This window comes from Capra hircus, unplaced genomic scaffold (genome assembly GCF_001704415.2).
Source record: "Capra hircus breed San Clemente unplaced genomic scaffold, ASM170441v1, whole genome shotgun sequence".
Taxonomy (NCBI): domain Eukaryota; kingdom Metazoa; phylum Chordata; class Mammalia; order Artiodactyla; family Bovidae; genus Capra; species Capra hircus.
The window spans coordinates 1-11,701 of NW_017190115.1; the positions used below are offsets into that span (position 1 = coordinate 1).

General features: G+C 40.2%; 1 protein-coding gene across 1 annotated transcript; it reads left to right on the plus strand.

Moving 5' to 3' along the window:
* Positions 1-7,842: 7,842 nt before the first annotated feature.
* On the plus strand, positions 7,843-8,628 carry LOC108634806 (zinc finger protein 280B-like; the record flags this gene model as incomplete). Its single annotated transcript, XM_018045057.1, has 1 exon — positions 7,843-8,628. A coding segment is annotated over one exon (786 nt), but the record flags the coding sequence as incomplete, so codon positions are not given.
* Positions 8,629-11,701: the final 3,073 nt, after the last annotated feature.

The window sequence follows — 11,701 nt, forward strand, 5'->3', positions numbered from 1 at the left end:
TCTGGTTGAGTGTGAGACGCCTGGTCAGCATCCGTAGAGTAGGCCAGGTAGGGCCTGGGGGATGAATGTTCCGGAAACAGGTGACTCACCCTGACCTTTCCCTCTGCTCGTCCCCAGGATGTGACCGTTTCCTGCCTGGGAGGTCTCAAGCGCTGAGGATTTCAGTGGGCCCCTGAGGTAAGGTGACAGACATCTTTACAATAAGGGACAAAGTTTTTCTCCGTTCATTCGTGGGCTGACAACGTTGCTGTTGAGAGAGTATTCCTGATTGGGGATTACCTGACCATGATTGCTGGTGCTGACTTCAGGGCAAACATTGTTTCAGGTTTACAGCTTTCTGAGTGGCAACCTTAAAAACAGGCAGGGTGACTTGCTTTCTCCTGCCTTCTTGAAAGAAAAAAAGTAAGAGCACCATGGGTCTTAAGCTGTGTAGAGCTGACTCCTACCACTTGGTGAGGCTAACATGGGGCAATGCACATATCCTAAGGTTTTAGCTACCAAGCAAAGCAATGCAGGTGTGGGGGTTCCCTGGTGGCCTGGTGGTTAGGATTCTGGGCTTTCACTGCAGTGGTCTGGATTCAATCTCTGGTCAGGGAACTGGGACCCCACAAACCAAGCAGCCTTGCCATATGAATAAATGAATGAAGTGGTTCATTCAGAGAAAATGTGTTGTGATTTAACATGTTCACGTGGGATTACTTGCTCATTTCTGTACCCTTAAGGGCTTTATTTCATTAACTAAGTGAACTCCACTGGATGGGGGCGAGGCACCATCTGAGTTCATTTCATGTGAGTAAACAAGATCATAGGAAGCTCTATGCCCAGCAACTTGTGCCTACAGCTGTGTTGTATACTTATCTTGCTGCTACAGCTTTGAACTTCACAGCTTGTTTTGTTTTGGTCACAACATGTGGCTTCATAGGCTATTAGTTCCCCAACCAGGGGTCGAACACAGGATCCTGGCAGTGAGAGGGCTGAGTCCTAAGCAAACCACTGGACTGCCAGGCAACTCCTGTTTTTGGGTACTTTGGTTTGTTGTGTATGTGTGAGTGTGTGTGTGTGTGTGTGTTTTAATTTTTGCTGTATTAGTAGGAGAACTCTTCTGTGTGTAAGTATGATGTGAATGGTATTATAACTTGAAATGTTTGTGTTGTACATATGATCTCAAAATTGAATAGTTTGAAAGAACTTAACACTTGTTATCTCTTGGCCCAGGATCTCTCCTGAGGTAGTAGTCAAGCTTTTGTCTGGCTTGGCAACCTCTGAAGACTTAGCTTGTTGAATCTAAGCTCTCTCACTTGGCTGTACTCATGAAGCCTCAGTTCCTCCTTCTGTGGGCCTCTGCAAGGGGCTTCTCTTGTGGAGGCTGCTGTGTTTTCACAGAATGAGTGATTCAGGAAAGCACTTGCACCCATGAAAAGTTCAGAGTCTATTTTCAGATGTTATATGTCTTCACTCCTGTATTTGCTTAGTCTCACAGATCAACCCTGTGATAGACTAAGAGAGAACTACACAGGGGTGGGAATATCAGGAGATTCGATTCACTTGAAGGCTGGTTACCATACCCATCAATCTACCATGCCAGCCTTTTTTTTTTTTTTTATATGATCTCAATTCTTTCACTGTGAGCAAATTATTTGGCTTGTGTACTCTTCTTGTGTGCTGCTACTGCTGCTAAGCCGCATCAGACGTGTTGACTCTGCAATCTCATGGACAGCAGCCCACCAGGCTCCCGCATTCCTGGGATTCTCCAGCGAAAGAACACTGGAGTGGGTTGCCATTTCTTTTTCCAATGCATGAGAGTGAAGAGTGAAATTGAATTCGCTCAGTCATGTACAACTATTCGAACCCCATGGACTGTGGCCTACCAGGCTCCTCCGTCTGTGGGATTTTCCAGGCAAGAGTACTGGTGTGAGTTTCCATTGCCTTCTCTAGCTTGTGTGCTCTCCGGCTTGATCGACTCAATCCTTGATCTACTCAGTTCTAGACCTACTCATTTCTTGATATTCTATCAGGTCTCCTCTTTGTCCTGGAGTAAGTTTTCTGTTTCTCTGGATGGTTCCCATCAGCAAACAGACTGACTATAATGTGACCTGTCGTTAAAAATCCATCTTTTGGTGACACATCCTGCTTCTGCTGCTTTTATTTCATATTTGCTTATTATAGACCTCTGCAGAGTTGTTCCTAGACTTTGTTATCCCAAGTTCTCTCATTTTCCTTTAAAGCCACTTTTGTCAAGGCCACAAGTGAATTTCAAATGTTTAACTCAGTGGTCAATGTTTAGTTGTTATTTTTTTTAATTTATTGGCAGCGTTTATCAGAGTAGTTCATTTGCTCCTCCCTGAAAAAAAAAATGTTTCACTTGTATTACAGAGTGCTTCTCTTTCTTGCTTCTCTTCCACCTGCAGTTCTCCCATATACAATGTGTGACCTTTGTGTCTGGCTTTATTCAGATGTCATATTTTCTTTTAAAATATTTATTTATTTAGCTCTGTGGCATGTGGGATCTTAGTTCCCAGCCCAGGGATGGAACCTGTGGAGAGTCTAAACACTGGATCTCCAGGAAAGTCCCCTAGTTTGTGTACTTTCAAGATTCATCCATTTCACGGCTTTATAGCAGTGAATGTTTTTGTTTTATGTTTACGGCTGAATATGGTATATGAATATGGCAAATGGCTTCCATGCAGTGCATTCTGAGCATATAGCACAGTTTGTTTATCCATTCGTCAATTAATGGATAATACTTGGATGGTGTACTCTTTGTGGCTATTGTGAGTAATGTTGCTGTGAACACTGATTTTGCATGGACTGAACATTTTCAGTGTTTATGGATATATACAAAAGAGGGAAATTGCTGCATCATATGGCTACTCTATATTTACTTTTTGAGGTACTTTTGCAATAGTGGTTGTACCATTTTACAGCAATTACCTCAACAATATCTGAAGATTCCTTTTCTCCACATCCTCTGCAGCACTTGTTATATTTGTCATTTTGATTGGGTGTGAAGTAGTATCTCAGTGAGACTGATTTACATTTTGCTAGGGGTTTCCCTGGTGGCTCAGAAGGGAAAGTGTCTGCCTGCAATGTAGGAGACCTGGGATCAATTCCTGAGTCGGGAAGATCGCCTTGAGAAGGAAATGGTAATCCACTCCAGCACTCTTGCCTGGAAAATCCCATGGATGGAGGAGCCTGATAGGCTACAGTCCATGGGGTTGCAAAGAGTCGGAAATGTCTATTCAAATTCTTTTGCTGATTGTTAAATGCTTTTCTTTTGTTAATTGTTGTAGGAAACATCTAACTTAAATTTTTACCATTTTAACCATTTTTGCATGCCAAGTATTTCACACACTTTCATCAGCCTTTTGGAGAAAGAAATGGCAACCCACTCCAAATCCGATGGAGAAGGGCACCTTGTGAGCTTTAGTCCATGGGGATGCAAAGTTGGGCACAACTGAGTGACTAACACATATACACACACATAGTGACAGTGTTGTTTTGTTGTTGTTGTCATTGTTTTAGCTGTGCTGTGCAGCTTGAATGACAGTTCCCTGGTTGAGGATCATACCCAGGCCTCTGATAGGAAACTGTGGAGTCCTAGCCTCTGAACTGCCAGGGAATTCCTAATCACATTGTTATGAAACAGATCTCGACACCTTTACATCTTGCAAAATTGAAACTCTGTACCATCACCTGTCCCATTAAACAACAACTCCTCTTTTCTTCCCTGTTTCCCTAGACCATGGACTCGATCGTTCCTTTTTGTTTCCTCACTATTGCTTGACTATGTAAGCTATTTCATACAAGTAGAAACTTAACAGTATTTGTGTTTTTCTATGACTGGCTCATTTCATGTGGCTTGATGTCTGAAATGATCATGCATGTTGTAGCATGTGACAGAATTTTCTTTATATGGCTAAATAATGTTTCATTGTAGGTATATATCACATTTGATGGACAGTTAGATGCTTCCACCTCTTAGTTGTTGTGCTTTGTGCTGCTGTGTGCACGGCTGTGCAGATATCTCAAGACCCCATGTTAAGTTCTTTTGAATTTGTATCCTGAAGTGGAATTGCTGAATCATGTGTCAGCTCTTGTTTTCAATTTTTTGAGGAGCCTTTAAACTGTTTTCTGTAGCAGTTGTACCATTTTAAAATCTATCCATAACACACAAGGATCCAGTTTCTGTACATGCTTGCCAACAGTTGTCCTTTCCTTTCCTTCATATGTAAACACACACATATGCACACACAATTTTTTCATATCCTTTTCCATTATTATCACAAATTATGAATATAGTTCCTTGTGCTAGACAGTACGATCTTGTTTGTCTATTGTATATATTATAGTTCGCATCTGCTAATCACCAGCTCCCAGTCAATGCCTGCCCCACCTTTCCCCTCTTGGTAATCACATAGTCTGCTCTCTGTGTCTGTGAGTCTGTTTCTGTGTAATAGATAAGTTCATTTGTGTCATATTTTAGAGTCCATGTAAGTGATACCATATGATATTTGTCTTTCTCTTTTTTTAATTTTTATTTTTACTTAATTTTATTTTACAGCACTATATTGGTTTTGCCGTACTTTGACATGAATCCTCCATGGGTGTACATGAGTTCCCAATCCTGACCCCCCCGCCACCTCTCACCCCATATCATCTCTCTGGATCATCCCTGTGCACCAACCCCAAGCATCCTGTATCCTGCATCGAACATAGACTGGCTACTGTCTTACATGATAGTGTACATGTTTCAGTGCCATCATCCCAAATTATACCACCCTCTCCCTCTCCCTCAGAGTCCAAAAATCCGTTCTGTACATCTGTGTCTTGTCTGCTGTCTTGCATACAGGGTTATCATTACCATCTTTCTAAATTCCATATATATGTGTTAGTATACTGTATTGGTATTTTTCTTTCTGGCTTACTTCACTGTGTATAATTGGCTCCAGTTTCATCCATCTCATTAGAATTGATTCATATAATGTCTGCAAGCAATAAATGCTGGAGACGGTGTGGCGGAAAAGGAACACTCTTACACTGTTGGTGGGAATGCAATGTAGTACAGCCACTATGGAGAACAGTGTGGAGATTCCTTAAAAAATTGCAAATAGAACTGCCATACGACCCAGCAATCCCACTGCTGGGCATACACACTGAGGAAACCAGAATTGAAAGAGACACATGTACCCCAGTGTTCATCACAGCACTGTTTATAATAGCCAGGACATGGAAGCAACCTAGATGTCCATCAACAGATAACTGGATAAGAAAGCTGTGGTACATATACACAATGGAGTATTACTCAGCCATTAAAAAGAATCTATTGTCTTTCTCTTTCTGACTTCCTAAGTATTCTTTTTAATGCTAGTGTAGATTCAAGTATTTACTTACCACCATTTGTTGCTACTGTATAAAATGTGGTTGACTTTGAAAGTATTTGTCTTCTCTTCTGCAAGCTTTATATTAATTCTAATACTTGTGTTTTCTTCAAGATTTTGTATATACAAAAGTATGTTATCTCCAATGGACTATGACTTTTTCCTTTCCATTCTGAAGGCTGGTTTTTTTTTTTTTTTTTTTTTTCTAAACAACAGCAGCAATTCTATTTTGTTACCTGATTGCTCTGGTTATAGAACTGCCAGTATAATGTTGAGCCAAAGTGTGTAATAGACTTCCTTGTGTTGTTCCCAGTCTTAGAGGGAAAGCTTTCAGTTTTTCATTATTAAGTATGATGTTAGCTGTGGGTCTTTTACAGGTGCCCTTTGATTGAGAAAGTTCTCTTCTGTTCTTAATTATGAAGTGTTCTTTTCACCCCAGTTATGAAAAGGTGCTAGATTCAGGGAAATGCTTTTTCTTCAGGCAGATGTGTTATTTGTTTTATTGTTTTAAAATGGCATAATGTTGATTGACTTTCATATAATGAACCAACTTTGCATACCTCCATAAATCCCATGTGATCATGGTATACAATCTTTTTTATATGTTGTTGGATATTGTTTGGCAGTATTTTGTTGAGGACTCTTTCACCTGTATTCATAAGGGATATGGGGTGTGGTGTGTGGTGTGTGTGTGTGTGTGTGTGTGTGTGTGTGTGTGTGTGATGTCTCTGTCTGATACTGGTATGAGAGAAATACTGGCATCAATTTGCCTGCTATGTGGGGAAGAGACCTGTGGCGTAAAGGATGAAGCATTGTGGGATTTCAGTTTAGCCAGGATTAGAGGGAGAAATTTAGGATATATCAGTGTGGAATTGGGGTGAGATTATCAAGAGAGCTCATTCTCAATTTCCTAGGCAAGTGTTAAGTGCTTGACTTTGAATTATGCTGTTTGTTAAGTAGGTATGGATAGATTATACTTTGACTTTGCTACCTATTTTCTTTGTTAACATTTATGAAATTAGAATTTGTGAATCAGTTGTAATGTGCATTGAAGATACATTTTCTTCCAATTTTACTCCAAAACAAGATGCCATTGAATAGCTGATGCCTTTTACAAAGAGCCGTTAACCTTAAGTCTAAGAAATAAGCATGTTTGTCTTTAAGATACAGAAGCGCACTTAAAAGTTATAAATTTGCCCAAGAAGATGCAACTGGTGTGTGGTTAATTTAGAATTCCAACTTAATCTTCTTTGACTCCAAAGTCCATGTTTCTAAAAGCTGTACAACAGTGCTTTTGTAAAAATACTCATCCTTTACATGTGATGTCACCTAATGATCAGTAGTGTTGGGTTTTTTGTCATTATTTTTTTAACTAGAAGAGATTAAAATGAACGTGGGACAAAGCTATGATTCTAGAACCATGTAGACTTGTAGTCATAGGTTTTTCAGCTGTCATTGCGTCTCGTTGACACTCAGGGTCTTTGTCTGTAAGATAAGGGTGTTTATAACTACTGCAGAGTTCTGGAGATAATCAAATAGCCCATTTTTGTGTTCTTAACTAATATGTAGTATGTTTATCCTTAGGTGGCAGTTTGTATAAAGGAAGCACTGGGACTTGTGGCCGCACCCTCTAAGAATAAAAAAGTGTTAAAAATATGGAACGACTGTGTATGTTACATGAAGAAGAACAAGAGCCAGAAGTAAGGAAAAGGGAGGGAGAAACCAAACAAGTAGGTGATGATGATGATGATGAACTGATCTTGGTTGGAGTGGAAGATGCAAATGAAGATGCTGACGTGATCTTTGTTGGGATGACCTCAGCTTCAAAACCAGTCATTTCAAACATACTGAACAGAGATACTCCAGGTTCTTGTTCAAGGAGAAAAAGGTATGGTCACTTCAGGAAAGGTAACGCTCACAAATTACAGCCCGTTAGTCATGTGACTCCTACCTCAGAAGCGAAACTGTCTTGCCAGTTTCTGACTCCGAATCAAGATCAACAGATAGTCCTATTATTATTGAACCTCCGTCTCAAGCTGATTTGAAAAATATTTCACCACAGATAGTGCCTAATTGCTTTTCAAAGGAGTTATGTTCTTCTTTGATTACCTTCACAAGTTCATGTCAGCATCCAGTAGAAAGAGCAGTTTCTGCAGGAGATATGAATAAAAGTCCTCATGTATCAAAGCGACTTTCCGCTTGTGAAACAAATAGCAGAAATCCCAGAAGGCCTAAGCTCAGTGATGGCATTATAGGGGAACATTCTTTAGGGTTTCTCCCCTTCAGGTATTTTTCATAGAGTGCCCACTCAGCAAAGCACACCAGACCGTGTCCATACCTCACTAAGCCACGCTCAGAATGGAGAACCTTTGTCCGACACCCTTTCCCAAAGGACAGTGTTCATTGCAAGCCTGTAAGACCTTTAGGGGAAAATGGACTGACAAAAACTGATTTTCCAAGTTTAGCAAGTCCAGACAAGATTGTTGATCCCACAGAAGGAAATCTGATTGTGTTACTTCGTGACTTCTACTATGGAGAGCATATAGGAGTTGGGCAGCCAGAACCGAAGACCCACACAGCGTTTAAATGCCTCAGCTGCTTGAAAGTTCTAAAAAATGTCAAGTTTATGAATCACATGAAGCACCATTTGGAACTTGAGAGGCAGAGAGGTGACAGCTGGAAAAACCACACCACCTGCCAGCACTGCCTCCGCCAGTTTCCTACTCCCTTCCAGCTGCAGTGTCACATTGAAAGTGTCCACACTCCCCAGGGGCCCTCCGCAGTCTGTCAAATCTGTGAGTTGTCCTTTGAGACAGATCAGGTTCTCTTAGAGCACATGAAAGACAATCATAAGCCTGGTGAAATGCCCTATGTATGCCAGGTTTGCAGTTACAGATCATCATTTTTTGCAGATGTGGATGCACATTTCCGAGCATGCCATGGTAACACTAAGAATTTACTTTGCCCGTTTTGTCTCAAAATTTTTAAGACTGCAACAGCATACAGACGTCATCATAGAGGGCACTGGGAAAAGAGTTTTCACCAGTGTTCCAAATGTCGGCTACAGTTTTTAACTTTCAAAGAGAAAAGGGAACACAAGACCCGGTGTCATCAAATGTTTAAGAAGCCTAAGCAGCTAGAAGGATTGTCTCCTGAAACAAAAGTTGTTATTCAGGTATCACTGGAACCCCTTCAAGCAGGATTGGTGGAAATAGCATCCATTACTGTGAACACATCTGATTTTGAATCATCACCCCCAAATCTAAAAGTAGGAGGTCAAAAAAAGAAAACAAAAGTTAATTCTGCTTTCAGTAAGTCTGAAGCAAGTATTTCAGTCAAAGTTAAAAACCCCATTAAAACAAAAAGATCGAATTATAGCATTATTCAGTAATATCAAATATAGGGAAAGCGATGGGTAATTTATGTGATTTTGTTTTAAATACAGGAAGTACAATTTTGTTTGATCTGCATATGAGATGCTATTTAAAAATCTATCTGTTTTCATATAATTGTCTTAACATGTAAAAACAATGTGTGCATGTAGGAAAAGTAACAACCTATTTTGTATTTGATGTTACTTGTAAGTTTGAAAGCTCTGCTATACATATAATCTGTAGAGTGTTTTAGCAACATAATTTTCAACTGTTTTCATGCCTTGAAGATCTCAGTATCAGCTATATAGCCAGATGTGAATGTCACTCTCTGAAGTGCCTCTTGGGCTGATCTAAGATAACCTGGCTCTGAAAGCGTGCAGTGGAGAAGTTGATGGAGAAGCTCTGATGTGAGTTTGGACCAGACACGGGATTTAATCAGTGAAGAGCTGTGGCTTCTTGTCCCAGCTGAGGAAGAGGCATACATTCACTCCAGGCATAGAGCCAAGGTAGAAGGAACACTATCTCAGAGTGCTTTTACCTAGCCCAGGGACATCTCAAGGAAGCCAGCCGTTAAAATGCCTGTGTTTGGTGAGAGAGGCTTGCAAGCATCAAGCAGGCCCTGTGTATCATTGACTGCAGTTGGAGAAGCAGAGATAGTTAATAGAATGAGTCCTGGTGCCTGTGGACCTACTGTTGAGTGATCAAAAGGGGAATTTGATTCATTCCGTCCCCTTTGCCATTTGGCTGGCCTGTAGTCACAATGAGGTAGGCATATCTGTGTCAGACACAGTAGGACAGCAAATTAAACTTCCCAAAGGAAAAAGAGCCTTGACGTGCACTTTGATTTGTGCTGGACCCATAGTTTCAACTGAAAAGGATCAAACATAGGGAATCTGTTCAGCTTTTGAATTGGGCTCAACTGAGGTCTCTTACCCTTAAGCTACAATGGAGTTGTCCAAGAATAGTAAATAGAGTGGATAAAAATAGTCCAGGGTGATTAAACCCTTTTTAGTACTCGTCCTTACCTTTTCCAGTTACATGTGTCTTACCCTAGTTGAACACGTGAAAATTTCAGTTTTGTATCTTATCTTGCCTTGGACACAAATGTAGTGCAGTTAACAGCTAATTCTCTGCGTGTGTAATTTCCCATTGTGTCAAACTAATTGAGTTCAGTCTTTCTTGACACAGTCTGATGTGCAAGAATTGTCTCATGTATTTCAGTAATTTTCAGGTCATAGAGTTTTCCTTCCTCTATCTTACCAACTAATCTGTGATTATGCTTGTGGAAACCTTTTTTCTTGCGGTCTCCAAGGGCTGTTTCACAGACCTGTGGGGTTCCCTCTTAAGTATTGGTTCCTGAACATCAGCACACTTGGCTGCCTCTGTAGGTTCTTGGAGTTGCGTCTCCTCCTGGAGTTAAACATTACCCTTTTCCACTTCTGGCACAGATACCTAGCAATCTCTGTGCACCATTCAAGGAAGCTGGGATCCTGTCTGTAGACCTTGCCAGGAGAAACTCTCCGTTTCCTCTTCCTTTCTCCTCCTCTTTGTCTCTCCCCACTCTCCCCCCTCCTCAGTTTATTTAAGTCCTCTAAGCTTTCACGAAATGCTGGAAGGTGCTAATCACCAAGGGGTTAGCATCGCTCTCAGAACTGAAGAGGAAGGACTACAGATGATGAAGCTGTAGTGAATCTATTGTCTCCATTTTAGGTAATTTCCTGAGTGTAAATTCAAATTCAAATAAATTGTATTTATTTCCTCAAAGCTTGATTGATTTATTTGCACTTTGAATATTTTACTAGGCCTTTCCAGTTAGTTTACTTGGGCCAAAGCTCTTTGCTGAGTGTCAGCTTAAACCACTTTTAGTTGTATAAAGAGTGTGTGTGTGTTCTGGTCTCAGGTGAAACTCTATGCATAAATAAATATGCAGACTATTATTCTTATCTCCTTTCTTCGATTTCTATAGTAAAAAACACGAAATGTTTTCATTATGTGTTTTTATTGTTGCTTAGTATTATCAACACTGTTACTGTTAGTCGCTGTGAAGTATGCTCCTAAGGAGTACAAGTTGTATTTATTGCCAGATTAAAAGTTCCAGCAATATGGTCCCTGACTGCTTCCTCTCTTCCATTCTCTGTCCTTCTACTCTACTATATTCCCCACTAATGTTCTCCTTTTGACAACACTGGCCTTGGTTTTCCTCCATCAAATTCCATTTCTTCCCGATCCAAAGACTGCAAGTGCTGTTCTTCTGGAAATGCTCTTCCCGTAGGCCTGCATGGCTTGCTACCTCCCTTGTTTGAGCTTCACCAATGCTGTTCAAATAACACAATCAAATCTTCAACCCCCTCTCTTTCCTCCTCCTCCTTAAAGGCACTTGAAGTCTCTATCCTCTTCTTCCCTCTCCAGCCTAAATTTCCTAAATTTTCACACACACACACACAAAAGAAGAGATAATAACATCAGGGCTTTGCTTCTTAGAATTAACTTGAGTCAGTTTCTGTGCCTGCAAATAAAAGATAGTTAATAGTGAGTTGAGTTCTTTCAGGAGCTTCCTCTGTTTTTCTATTGATAACCTCTATATTTTGTTCACACAATGACACTTTGCTTACAAATATATTGAATATCTGTCAAGATTACTTTGACTGCCTTTTGTGAATTCCCTGTCTGCTTTGCTTGTTTTCAAGTAAAATTTATCATTTATTGAGGCCAAAAATTGTAAGTAAAATTAGTATGTGTAGACATTTTTAAAAAATTTCTGCTGTCTGTTTACAAATAACATGGCATATTTTTATTTCTACATAATCGTATTGTGTTGGCCAGTTCTAAACTTCTAAACAGTGATGTGTAAATGGGCTTTCTTGTTCTGAGTACCATCAAAAAGCAATGGAGTATCTTGGCTTAATCAATTGTTTTTTTTAGATCTTGAGAGAATTTGTTTGGTTTACA